This window comes from Miscanthus floridulus, chromosome 16 (assembly GCF_019320115.1).
Source record: "Miscanthus floridulus cultivar M001 chromosome 16, ASM1932011v1, whole genome shotgun sequence".
Taxonomy (NCBI): domain Eukaryota; kingdom Viridiplantae; phylum Streptophyta; class Magnoliopsida; order Poales; family Poaceae; genus Miscanthus; species Miscanthus floridulus.
Window position 1 is genome coordinate 54659153 of NC_089595.1, and position 14150 is coordinate 54673302.

At 45.0% G+C, this 14150-nt stretch overlaps 1 protein-coding gene across 1 annotated transcript; it reads left to right on the top strand.

The window, feature by feature from the left end:
- Window positions 1-6553: 6553 nt before the first annotated feature.
- LOC136514044 (uncharacterized) lies at window positions 6554-13859 on the top strand. Its single transcript, XM_066508020.1, has 4 exons — window positions 6554-6900; window positions 13136-13205; window positions 13304-13401; window positions 13685-13859. Exons 1-3 carry the CDS (start codon window positions 6712-6714, stop codon window positions 13357-13359), a joined length of 315 nt encoding a protein of 104 aa, XP_066364117.1. The 5' UTR covers window positions 6554-6711; the 3' UTR covers window positions 13360-13401; window positions 13685-13859.
- The last annotated feature ends 291 nt before the right edge of the window (window positions 13860-14150 follow it).

Genomic DNA, 14150 nt, shown 5'->3' on the forward strand with positions numbered 1-14150 from the left:
TGATGATCGGACGCTGGCCAGCATCCGGTCGCAGATGTGCCGCTTTGGAACCTTTCTATACTCGATCGGACGCTGTGTTCCTGCATCTGGTCAGTTGCCGCCAGCGTCCGGTCCTTGCGTCCGGTCGCCTGTCTGTTGAGCCACCGATCCAGCGTTCGGTCGCCTCTACGAGCTCATTTCTTCGCAATCTTGCGTACGGCTTGGTTCCTATCTTCATGTTTGGACTTTGCTTGATATCTTGGGTCTTTTCTTGTGCTCCTAAAGTCTTGCTTAAGGTGTTGATCATCGGATCATCACGTCGCCTTCGTCCAAGTCACGTCTTGCACCCTGTTGGACTACAAAACAAACACTTGCAAATTCATTAGTCCAATTAGGTTGTGTTGGTCATCAAACACCAAAATCCAAAGTAAATAGGCCAAGGGTCCATTTTCCTTACAATCTCCCCCTTTTTGGTGATGATGCCAACACGACCAAGGCAAGCAAATAATAAGAATTTGGAAGACAAAAACTACCTACTTGCTAGGATGCAATGCAAAAGGGCAAGTTTATTTGATACTTAAAGATACTAATTGAAATCATATAAGATATTTAGGGATACCAATTGAAGTCAATTGTAAGATACCAATTAAAGCTTTTATTTAAAAGCTTGTCTTGCCCTTGCAAATGTCCCCATGTGATATTATGGATTAAAGCCTAGCTTTCTAAAAAAATTAAAATTTTCTCCCATTACTTAGACTAATTCATAATTCACTTTCCTCCCTTTCTCGGACCACTATTACCACTTGTAGACATCAACTTGATGCTTGCCTTTGGTCCTTCAAATTCTCCCCCTTTGGCATCAAACACTGAAAAGGAAGACATTAGTAGCACAAGGGAGGGTCAAATTTCATGATCCTTTGTATAAGAGTGAAATGGATAACAAAATTTGACTCTCACATTATATAGACTAAGCTCCCCCTAAATATATGCATACATATGGTAGATAGCAAAGCATATGCATAGTTAGCAATTTATTGTACAAGAGAGTTTAATCTATATAATGCATGGAGAAAGCATGTAAATATGAAATGAAAAACAACAAGATGATGCCAATAGAAGAGTGATGCTTAACTCCGGGGACTCCAATTTTCTTACAATGAGACTACTACACATGTGATAGGTTTGAAAAATTGATACCATTTGAACAAGTGATAGTCTCAAAGCATCCAAGTTGTAAAATTCCTCCCCCTAAATATGTGCACGCAAGTGTTGAATACTTGTACCATTTGTGCACATTGATTTAAGAATCAAAATACCCCTTGAAAGAAGATGTTTGGGAGAGATTATCTACAATTTGGACTTTGGCACATATTTGATAAATAATTGTAAAGCAAGCTATGTGCCGTGCTTGTAAACAATTTTAAACCATGTAGGTTTGCTCCAAGGGTTGATAATGAAACTGAGCAAGCCTACCATATGATATACTATTGAATGCATGACAAAAGATTAAGCATGTAAGTGCAATCATAGGCATGAAATATAACTAGATGCTTTTAAGAGTATATCAATTGAAAAACAAAACCAATTGAAATGAATACTAATTTAAAAGTAATGACATCTAGTTACCTAACATGGGAAGGAGAATTTGGGTCCATAGTATTCACTAACCTACTTGGCAATGACTTTGTCCATCATGATGCACCCCATGAAATGCACTCAAACTTTGCCAAGTCTCCAAATTCCCCGAGGTCCGACGGACTTCTCACTTCCCTTTCGGGATCCAAACCTTCTTGGTGCTCTTCATGTTGGAAATGATTTCCTTTGGCACCCAAAAGCGTTTGACCCCATTTTTGCTTGCTTGTTCACCTTGATGGCCACCACCTTATCATTTTTCTTCTTCTTCAAGAGATAAGGTGTGGATGCCTTCTTGTCCACCTTGTTGGTGTAGGTGTTGGAGAGCTTGCTTGTTTGCTTTTTCTCCTTCTTCTTTGCTCCTCCCCCATTCTTCACCTTGCACTCATAGGACTTGTGGCCTTCTTTGTGGCACACATAGCAAACCACGATTTGTCCTTCATCAAGCTTCTTCACTCCCTTGACGGTGTTATCTTGATGAAGTTGGGTTTGCTTCGCCTTGCCTTTCACTTGAGTCAAGTCCTTGGTGAGGCGAGCTACTTCTTGCTTGAGTTGTTCATTCTCTTTTGCAACCTCTTGTGTGCATGTATCTACAATCACTTTCTCAACACAAGCTTGGTTGCACAAAGGTGAGTCTAAACATGAATCATTGCAAGAGGTAGATGCATCCTTTTTAATTATGTCATTTCTTTTAGATGCCTTGGTGGGGGTATTTTTGACGGCCTCAAGATTAGCAACTTTATTTGTTAGTTCATCACAATGTTTGCACATGATTTCCATTTTAGCAAGCAAACTTTGATAATCATTTTGTGAGCTAGCTAACTTTTCTTTTAATTTTTCATTTTTGTTTTCAAGTTGCTTATCATTAATTGTGCATGCACTTATTGTTGCACTAGCCTCAAGTTGCTTAATTTTAGTAGATAGTTCAACATTGAGATTTGCAAAGTTTTCATATTGTTCAAGCAAATTCTTGTATGCTTCTTGTGAACTACCTAACTCTTCTTTTAAATTTTTGAGCTTCTTTTGTTGACTAGTGCAAACTTTAGCATATTTAAAATCTTGTTGCACAATTGTATTGTAAGAAGACAAATCATTATCACTATCACTCTCACTAGAGGATGAGCTTTCGTTACCTTGTGCCATAAGGCACACATGAGAAGAGCTTGATGATGAGTGCTTGTGACCTCGCGCTCTTGTGATAGTTTTCTTCTTCACTTGAAGAATCATCCCATGACCTTATTGTTGTGAGGGCTTTGTTCTTGCACGTCTTCTTCTTTGTCTTGGGTGTGGGCTTGTTTGGACAAACTTCCACAAAGTGCCCCAACTCGCCGCATCCATAGCATCCCCTCTTTCTTTGCTCATTTCTTTGATTAGTGAAAACGAGGTCTTGAATTTGGATGGGCACACCCTTGACATTGAGCCTTACGATCATCTTCTCCACCTTTTTGATAAGTTTGATTGATTCTTCATCAAGGTCGGAGGTGGAGGAGGAAGATTGATCATCATCACTTGATTCTTGTTCATCATCATCATGATCCTCATCATCTTCTTCTTCACTTGAGGAGCTTGAGCTTGAGCTTGACTCAACTTTCTTGCCCTTCATCTTTTTCTTCTCGCTACAAGCGAGAGCTTTGCCTTTGCTTGATGAAGATGCTTCTCCTTGACCCATCTTACATGACATTTCAAATGCCACTAGCTTGCCAATGACAATGCCCAGAGTCATGGTGCTCAAGTTCTCCATGTTGTGAAGGATGGTGATGATGCTTGCATATTTCTTTTGTGGTAGAACGAAGATGATCTTTCTTACGATGTCTGCATCATCTAGCTTTAATAATCCTATTGAATGGAGCTCATTGATAATTAGATTTAATCGAGAATACATATCACGAACAAGCTCATCATCATTCATAGCAAAGGAATCATAATTTTGCTTGGCTAGACAATATTTTTGCTCATGGACATTACTTGTGCCGTCATGGAACTCTTGGAGTTTTAACCAAATTTCATATGCCATATTTAAGGTGAACACTTGGTTAAACACATCCATGCTAAATGATTCAAACAAGCAATTCTTAGCTCTAGCATTGAAATGCATTTCTTTTTCATCACTCTTTGTGGGGTTTTCAGGATTCTTGATGGGTTTCATCCCGTCATGAGTGACTCTCCATACACCCAAATCAACCGCCTCAAGGTGGCAAGCCATTCTAGCTTTATAGTATGGGAAGTTAGTGCCGTTAAATTATAGAGGCCTAGCGGTATCCATCCCAACCACTCTACAATAGCGTCGGCTCAACGACGGTTAAGCCAAAGGTCCAAATATGAGCCAACCGGCTCTGATACCAATTGAAGGGACTGTGACGCCTAAGAGAGGGGGGGTGAATTAGGCAACTTAAAATTCTAACTCTAAACTATGGCATCTTTTTCTAACCCTAGCAAAACCTATGCAATAGATAAGCTATCTAGATGTGCAACTATGATTTTACTAGTGTGTTGCTATCTCTACCGCAAACATAGTAAAGTAATCAATGTAAATGCGGAAGTTAAAGAGCAAGGTAGAGATATGCAAACTCTCATCGACGACTCTGGTATTTTTACCGAGGTATCGAGAAGCACGCAAGCTTCCCCCTAGTCCTCGTTGGAGCCCCTCGCAAGGAATCTCTCACAAGGGCCAAGCTCTCGGTCCGGGTAACTCCGTGGATAGCCTCGGGCCTTCCCCACGCGCAAGTGGGTCTCTGATGTGCCTCTCGGCAAGCCTCTCCCGGATGCTCCCCGCCGTCTTCACTATCAAGCTTCCGGCCGAAACACCGCGGGCCTTGTTCCCTCCGGTACACGAAGACGGTCACACCACAAACGCGGTTGGTGTGATCTCGCAAGACTTCAAGCCCCACCGATGTACAACACTTGTGCTCGCAAGCACGGGGTGGCAAGAGGTATACAAACCTCACTAAACACTAGGCCTAAACTTAGAGCAAGCACATAAGCGGTGGTCTAATCAACCTAAGCACTTCGCAAAGCACTTATGCTAATCACCTAATAAAACACTAAGCACTATGCATATGGAGATCACTCAATTGGTGTATCAACACTCTTGGTATGTTTCCTCAGCTCCACACACCTCAAATGGCTGGTTGGGGGTTGTATTTATAAGCCCCACTGAGAAAGTAGCCATTGGGGTCGAATTCCCGCGAAACTGCTACTGACCGGACATTGAATCGTTCTGACTGGACATGTCCGGTCGTCCCGACCGTTGAGCCGACAATATGCTGATCGGACGCTGGCCAGCGTCCGGTCGCCTGCCACCGGACGCGTCCGGTCGCAGATGTGCCGCTCTGGAACCTTTCTATACTCGATCGGACGCTGCGTTCCTGCGTTCGGTCGGTTGCCGCCAGCGTCCGGTCCTTGCGTCCGGTCGCCTGTCTGTCGAGCCACCGGTCCAGCGTCCGGTCGCGCTTCTAGCATCCGGTCGCCTCTGCGAGCTCGTTTCTTCGCGATCTTGCGTACAGTTTGGTTCCTATCTTCATGCTTGGACTTTGCTTGATATCTTGGGTCTTTTCTTGTGCTCCTAAAGTCTTGCTTAAGGTGTTGATCATCGGATCATCACGTCGCCTTCGTCCAAGTCACGTCTTGCACCCTGTTGGACTACAAAACAAACACTTGCAAATTCATTAGTCCAATTTGATTGTGTTGGTCATCAAACACCAAAATCCAAAGTAAATAGGCCAAGGGTCCATTTTCTTTACAGCCCCACCTCCACGCAAAAAAAACACGCCCCCACGCACGCCCTAGCTCCAGCCTGCGCCGATGGCGGCGGGCAACTGCAACCTGTTGCCATGCGTAGTCCCCGGCGTACGCAGGAGCACGCGTCTCGCCATTGACGCGGGCGACACAACACCAGTATGTGCTAGTAGCGGCCACGACGCTCGTCGCACTCTACGACGTGCTTGTCGTGTGCTCCGCTTCGCCTGCGCGTGTAAGCCCTAGCTCCAGATTGTGCCGGCGGCTGTGGGCACCTGCAAATGCTCACCCCGCTCGCCTGTCAGCGCATGCCCGTGCACATGTGCCCGTGCGTCTGCGCCCCGCTCACCTCGTGCGTGTGTGGCCGTGCGTCTACACCCCGCTCGCCCTCCTGTGAGAGTAGGAACGACGTGCCGCGGGATAAACGGACGGACCTCCTGGCCGCACGTAACAGACGAGTCCGTTGTGTGGTGATACGCTTAATGCCCGCACGTAACAACGTGACCCCCATTAGTCTACCACGTCAACATAGAAGAAGGAAAACCTAGAGAATTCAGAAATAGTTTGGGGGTCCAAATGAAAAAGTATTTATTAGATTTTTATTAATTTTTGAAAATATAAAAAATATAAATATAAATAATAATTAAAAAACAAAAGTAATTTTATTAGGTTTCTATAAACCAAATCAAAAAATTTGTATATTTCTTAATATGTTCGTCTAAAACACAAGCCATGTACAACGTCGTAGACATGGATAAAAATTTGTTAATATGTTCGTCTAAACCATATGACACGTGCATCATTGTATACATGGATAAAAATTCGTTACCCCATGTAACGTACGGGCATATATCTAGTTAGATATTATATATATATATATGTATTATTATTGGAGATTAGAGATAGAGAAGCGATTGAAGTTAAAGATTAGGGACATGGATATAGATTAGAAAGGCACTGGCACTGGCACGGTTTCTTTATGTTGAAAACACAGTACACACGCAATGGTCGGAAGCTGTCCGGTTCGGAGTACAGGACAGAGCACCGCATCCGCTTTGAAAACCGCGTGCGGTGGCAGCTACTTCTGCCGACTCATCCTGCACGTTGCGCAGGCAAGTTGTAGAAAAGGGCAAAACCCAAAGCCAAGCGCACTGCAATTTTACACAAACACCCCTTGCCCGCCGCCTATTTGTATTTTCCGCGCCTCGCGCCTCGCGCCTCGTTCTTTCTTCCTTTTTCTTTTCTTTTCTTTTCTTTTCTTTTTTCCCCAACCCGTCGTCGGCTGCGGCACTCCTGAAGGTCGGAGGAAGCCCCCAAGCCCTTGCCGCCGCCGGCGACGAACGCTACATCGGGAGGAACGAAGCGATGGAGGGCGCCAATGGAGTTGGCCGGTCGGAGAGCGAGCGGAAGCCACTGTCGGAGGTGGTCGGCGACTGCGTCCAGTGCTGGTTCCAGGACGCGTACAAGGAGGCGCGCAAAGGGGACATCGCCAACCAGGTGCTTGTAGCGCAGATGTTCTTCTCGGGTTATGGGACCCCCAAGAACGAGTACAAGGTATAGCAACGCACCTTGTTTAAAATGAGATCTCTTTTGATTCAGGTTCCCTTATTTAGTCGTCTGTGCTAGGTAGATGGGGATTCGATTCAGCTTCCTTGGTTTAATTTAATTTATTATAGTTTCTCCTTTTCATAGCGATGATTTTCCTGTTTGGACGATCTTAAGGGACTCCTGGCTACTGGGTTTACCTGATTAAGTCAAGATTCAGATGTGTAGGGGTTTTAATCTTTGGACTTGCTTCCTGGGTGGGAGAGTTTTGAGTCGTTTCTAAAGAAAAGATTAAGCCCCCCCTCCTGATTAAACCACAACAGAAACGCAGAGTATGGGGCGCTTCGTTTCTCTTTCTGACTGAAAATTTGGGAACTTAGTTGTTGAATTTTTGGCAGATGCAACATTAATTTTAGTATTTCATCATAATCTATCCTAGTGATTCAGATCGAGCCTTAAGTCGCTTTGTTTGCGGTTAAGATACTACATCGAATGGGATTCAACAAGCTTTTGTAGTGTCAACTGCTGCTTTTCTGGGCCTTTTATGCAATCTGCTGATAAGAACAATTGTTTCTTAGTTTTGAGCACAAGCCATGGCGTTTGTTAATGCTACATAGGTGTAGCATGTACTTGTGCTTTTTACTTGGTGATGAAATTATATATTTTTGGATTAAGTCCACTTTTGGACCCTCAACTATTGGGTTCGTCTAATTTTGACCATAAACTACAAAACCGTCTAATGTGGGTATCCCAACGGTTAAAACCATTCACCTTTAGCACCTGGGCGCGAACATGGCTGTTTTGTCTAATGTGGAGCGGGTTTGACCACGCCACACTAGCGTTGACCATGCCACGCTAGCCTCTTTATTTCCTGCGCTGCAGCCGAGTCGCCGGTTCCTAGAAGGACGGCGTCCGACGAGATGGGAGGGGCAGGCGGACACCGCAGGAGGCAGTCATGAGCCCGACCTCCCGCACGGGAGCTCCATCTAGGCCTCTCCTCGACGCCAGCAGGCATGGCCCGCGGCCACGGCCGCTCGAAACGACCGCGACAGCACGCTGTTCGACCTGTCCGCCATCAACGCCAAGCACCTCTGTACTTTGCCTCGTCACGAGGCCTCGCGCCTTCAATGCCACACGCAAGTGGGCGCCCAAGCCGTGCCTAGAAGCTTGCCGAAGCCCGGCCAAGCCATTGTCTGCTCCACGCCGCGTGACTATAAAATGCCGTCGCCGCCATCGTTGCTGACTTTCACCCCGCGACCAAATTCGTCCCAACTACGCCACCCTTTTCCAATTCCTCGCACACATGGCTGCGCCCAGTTGTTAGCTAGCCCCTAGACGTGATCTCATCGCAAACCATCAAGGGTAAGCCACGAATTTTGAGTTCTCGCCGACGTTGCCGCCATGGCCGCCGGAGCAGAGCTCCTACTCGCTAGCCTAGGCGCCTGCTGCAGAAGCTCACGAGCCCGGCCTCCCACACCGACGCCATGCCCGCACGCTGTAGCCGCTCGTAGGTGAGCCGCCGCCACCACGCGGGCGCACGAGCATGCAGCAGCAGCCCCACGCGGGCACCAGCGCACGTGGGTGCGGAGGCAAAACTGCTCGGCAAGGTGGAGGCTGTGCGCAGCGACGTCGTGGACGGCGAGGTCGAGGTGGGGCTCATGGTGGCGCTGCTGGCTAGCAGAGAACGGTCTCCGACTTGGCGTGCAGCAGAGGGCTGGGGTCGGTGGAGGCGGGGCGACGCGGTTGTTGCTCCTGGTCGCGGCTTGGTGCGAGGTTGACGAGGAGCTCGACTGTTGGAGCTCGGAGCGGCTCAGGGTCGGAGCCTAGATGGAGCTCCCGTGTGGGAGGTCGGGCTCGCGACTGCCTCCTACGGTGTCTGCCCGCTCCTCCCATCTCGTCGGACGCCGTCCTTCCAGGAACCGGCGACTCGGTTGCGGCGCAGGGAGGCGGCGTAGAAAAGAGAGAGGCTAGCGTGGCGTGGTCAACGCCAGCGTGGCGTGGTCAAACCCGCTCCACGTCGGACAAAACAGCCCTGCTCGCGCCCAGGTGCTAAAGGTGAATGGTTTTGACAGTTGGGATACCCACATTAGACAGTTTTGTAGTTGGGGGTCAAAATTAGACGATCACAATAGTTGAGGGTCCAAAAGTGGACTTAATCCTATATTTTTTGTTGTTAACTTCATGTTTGTGGTTGCATCCTGTGTGCCATTCCTTGGAGCTTAAGGTTGATTGACATAAAAGTTGTTCTGTTCATTGCTGTTTTTTTATTTTTGTTTTGCCACTAACAATAACTGGCTTACAATGCTTCGATTCTCTCTTAATCCGGAGTTCTTTTGGCAGATCTGTTCATTGTCTACTTTCCATGGATATGTGAATTTGGGTTTACTTTAGGTTAAAAATCACTATTTTACTGGTATAAAATATAAATTGACAAACGGTCCATGAACTTGCCCAGCGGTGACATTTTGGTCACCAACTCTCAAATTTTGATATTTATAAGCCCTAAAACTTGTACATCCATGTCATCTGGGTCATTGAACTTGTCACGGGCGGTAGAATTGGTCCAAACGGGCTTTGATCTCTCTCTTCAGCTCCTGATCTCCCGAGCAGCATACCGGCGATAGCAGGCACCCATGCATAGCGGGCCCTCTCTTTTGTGTCTTCTTCTTCTGCTGCTTCTTCTCTGCCTCGTTCACCTTTGCCTCCATGGGCCTCGACCACCAAATCGCCCCTTGGGCACCAAATTAGCACCTCCACTCTTGGCCTTGGCCACGCAGGTGGACCACAGTGGCGGGCACCTTCACCAGATTTGGGAAGAGGCTTGAGAGAGACGCTAACACGTGGTGTCAGGTCCATGGCAAAACGCAATCAGCATGTCACGTCAGCGCATGGAGTGGGTCAAAGCCCGTTTGGACCAATGCTAGCACCCAAGACAAGCTCAGAGACCTTAGATGACATCACCACATTAGTTTGGGGACCCATATATATATATATATCAAAATTCGAGAGTTGGGGAGATAATACTGGCATACAATTTCGTGAACTCAAATATCAAATTTTGGGAGTTGGGAACAGGGATGACACTGCCTTGTAAGTTTAGGGATTGATCATGAAATTTTCTCAGTTATATATGATGTTTTCTTAATTTTCTCATGATATGCAATATTGTTGAGCTCTTGCTTTTTGGAATCATTTTATGGTGGGTATACTCATTAAAGGATTATGCATTTTGCACAGTAAGCATGATTTTTATCTGTTGACATCATGTTTCATGACTTGTGTATTGATTTGGCGAGTAAGTTCAAAAGTAGACTAGAATGCTTCTTTTCTTTATCTATGGGAATGGGATATGCTTTTACGGTTCTAAAAATACATATATATATACTTAAATAGATTCAAACCATATAATGACTTTCCAGTTCGTAACAATATCAATGCTCTATGAATGCTGAAATTTCTTTTTTCTTGGAGTATATAAGCAAGCAGAATGTGATTGATGTGGTGCGTGGTGAACCTGGCCTTCTATCCTCCTTTTCAGTTTCGACATCTCAGAAGTAAAAATAGCACACTAGGTATACATTTTTTTTCCTCGAAAACGCATGAGAGTTGCGCCTCATTATATTAAGAAGAGAAAAGGGCAAGAGCCCAAACAACCCACAAACACCACACACACACTCACGCCCCAACAGTTAAAAGGATTACATTCGCGCTCGTGACAAAAACCACACAAGGTGACCACTACTGAGCTAAACACTCTAAATACCGGGAAAGAGGGCAGTCAAGAATGATAGCCCTCGAACCCCTGCCATAGACCACAAGCGGCACTCCTTGTCGGCAATGATCAGAGCACCAGCTAAGTTAGGAGCTGCTCCATCAAACACACACCCATTGCCATGGTTCCATACAGTCCAAGCTCTGAGTATAATGAGCAAATTAATTCCTTGCCTCATCAACCCATCAACGGTGCTGCTGCTAGCTTTCTCCCACCAAGCATGGAAGGATAATTCTGTAGGCTGAGGGGACAAGGTCTGAAGACCAACCTGTCTAAATAGATTGAACCAAATTTCTCTTGCGAACACATAATGGACAAGGAGATGGTCGATAGTCTCCTCTTCTTGGTCACAAAGGGGACAGTACTCTAGATGAGGTAGCCCACGACGTGCTAGGCGATCAGCCGTCCAGCACTTATTGTGCGTGACCAGCCACACAAAGAAGCGACATTTGGGCAATGCCCATGATTTCCAAATCCTTTCCCATGGTCCAAAAAGAGTAGAACCCAAAAAGAAACCTTAGTATGCCGACTTAGCCGAATATTGTCCATTGGAGGAGAGCCTCCAAGAGTGTCTATCCTCAACCTCCAGCTGCAGCTGAAAATCCATCAGTAGATTCCATAAATGAAGGTAGTCAACAATCACACCAACTGTGTGAGCTCCCTGAATGTCCGAAATCCAAGCCCGGTTAGTGAGGGCGTCCTGGACAGTGCGCCGCTTAACCCTCCTTTTAGGGATAGCTGCGAAAAGGCGAGGGCCAAGGTCTGCAATGCCCATAGAGCCACCGATCTGTCCAGAAAAGAGTATTCGCACCATCTCCAATTATAGAAATCACTGCTACTGAGAAGAAGGCTCTCACTTGCTCTGGCACAGGAACGGGAGAGCAGCCCAAGGACGATGAGGCTCTGTTTTCTGCAGCCAAACTTATCTCATGCGCAGGGACTAGCCAAGAGACTTGAGATCTGAAATTCCCAGACCTCCGTGCTCCGGTGGGTGGTAAACTTTGACCCAGGCCACAAGACAATGGCCACCTTTTGCATCTTTACGGCCTCTCCAAAGAAAACCGCGCCAGATTTTATCCACCGCTTTGATAGCCCATGGAGGAAAATCAAAAGCCATAGCCAAGTAAATGAGCATACCAGTGAGGACAGATTGTACTTGTACCTTTCTTCCAGCCCTTGTCATTAGATCTGCCTTCCAGCCAGGGAGTTGAAAAAACACATAGTTCCTCTTATGTTGGATCTCTTTTCTAGTGGAACTCCCATTGAAACAAGGGAGTGAGAACTTGCTCACCCTACTATCATTCAACGAAAGCTTAAGAAGTGCATAGGAACTAGGTATACATTCAAAAGCCAGTATGCTAAGTATCAATCTCTCCATGGCATGGCAATGGTTGAAATTTGAAACGCCGGCTGAGCTGACCACTTGTATGGCTTGTTGGCTTGGGAATCTGGGTCACACACAGAGCATATCTGACCCCATGGGCCTCTAAAATCTGACATCTGAGTGTGCTGGCTGGACTAGGCAAAGCTGGTGAGGGTGCAAACCAAACAGAACTTAATCAACTAGAGGATTTCATCATAGTTGTATTGATCTTTTACTATTTTATAATCATTGAGGTCTGAATTCTTGAGACAATGCATTTAGAGGTTTACATGGTTAGCACTAGTGTTGGTAGTATTACCAATTTATTAAGATTTAGGGGCTCTGAGCTCCCTAGTACACTATTATTTAACGAACAATAGTAAGTTGGAATGCATCAAGTGGAACTCCCAGGAACTGAGACCAGCTCGGTGGGGGTGGGAGGTCAGCGGTGTGGCTGTCCATACTCACCACCATGGTTTAAGTTGTCTTAACTCAAGTTTGGGTATTTCTTTTTAATGGTAATGAAAAACCACATGGTTCCTCTTATGTTGGATCTCTTTTCAAGTGGAACTCCCATTGAAACAAGGGAGTGAGAACTTGCTAACCCAACTACCATTCAACGAAAGCTTAAGAAGTACATAGGAACTAGGTGGGCAGTGGACTTGTACTTAGTGTTTAATCACCGATTTGGTCATCCAGACCTAGAGGAAAAGGTGGTCTGACTGCACTACTTTTAGATGATCATGTTATTTTTATTTTGACCCATTTTTTATGATCTGTATATGGCCATTCTCTTCTCGTATTTCTTAGTAGAGCCTAGGTATGCACTTATGTAGTCTAGCATCTGTTGTGTAAATCACAAATAAAAGTGCACTTCACTGTTGAATTTGGTGATGGTTGAATCTGAATATTTCGTTGGATTAATGATACGCTTGATGGTTTTGAATCTTACGTATGATTCCAATAGTGTTTACAAATTTATGTCCCTTTTTTGTCTGTCTGCATATGGTGGTTTCAAAGTTCCTATTGTCAACTGCCCCATTAGCTATACTAATCTACACTCTGATTGTACTTTCTCCTCTTATTTCCTTATATTGTCTTTTATATAGGGAAAACAATGGATGGATAGGGCATCAAGGTTCAGGTCTTCAGCTTTGAGGGTTGGCATGAAACGTCCAGGTATTCATCAATAAAGTTTGTTTGAGATTATCTCATTTAAAGGTTTTCACATCTTGGGTGTTAAACATTTTCTTTTCCTGACTTCTCTTAAATTTCAGGATACAATGCAAGTGACTCAGACTCTGATGATGAAAATGATGACGCCAACCAATAACACTCAGTTACAAATTGAGTTATTAGTTAGGAGATTCACAGGGTAAGAAAGTTTGGTATAAGCTGTTGCTTGCTTTTTCATGATTCCTAATATTTCCCTGATCCTAAACCCTATCCCTTGGATAAAATTTTCCTTGGTGTTGGGACTTCAGGGTTGAATTACTTGGTTTATGCATTTATCACTACGTTTGAATTGCCACTGTCATACTAGGCTTGTGGTGATTAGATATCCTGACCTTTGTCGTTCTGTGTGCCACTGTTGCATGCTCTTTACTGCAATGGAGTTCCTCAGGTGTTTAATGACAGAATTAAATTTATATTTTCAGGTAATTACAAAGTTGTGGTTAATCTAGTGTCAGTCCCAGCAACTTGAGCATGCTGGGACTGCATGTACGACTGTGCGTGTCAGCAATCAAGTAAATCTTGTAAGCCCATTTGGATGCTTCAAAGTACAGTGTACTCAGTATCTGCTTGGAAAACCAAGGGGATTATGATTTGGCAATGTTTAATTATATTTATTAATCCATTTTTAAACCCGTTTTTTCATTTCCCTATCAAAGCAAGCATATCAAATGTTGAAAATCCATTTTGTGGGCTTATTTAAATCACGCTGTAAATTGGTCCTGCTTCGTTGTAGAACCATTCTATATAGTAATTTTTGGAGTAGCAAAAAAGCTGTCGGGATATTTCTGTTTTGCAGCTAAACTCCATTGTTTTTTTGTTATTACAAATTGGAACGGCGCTGGATTACAATTTTAGACGCTGGAGGGTAGGACGGCCTTGAATGCTGCA

Coding starts and splice junctions, on each gene's coding strand:
- LOC136514044 (XM_066508020.1), top strand. CDS start 6,712: ATGGAGGGCGCCAATGGAGTTGGCCGGTCGGAGAGCGAGCGGAAGCCA. Junction 6,901..13,135: donor CCCCCAAGAACGAGTACAAG/GTATAGCAACGC, acceptor TCTTTTATATAG/GGAAAACAATGGATGGATAG. Junction 13,206..13,303: donor GGTTGGCATGAAACGTCCAG/GTATTCATCAAT, acceptor CTTAAATTTCAG/GATACAATGCAAGTGACTCA.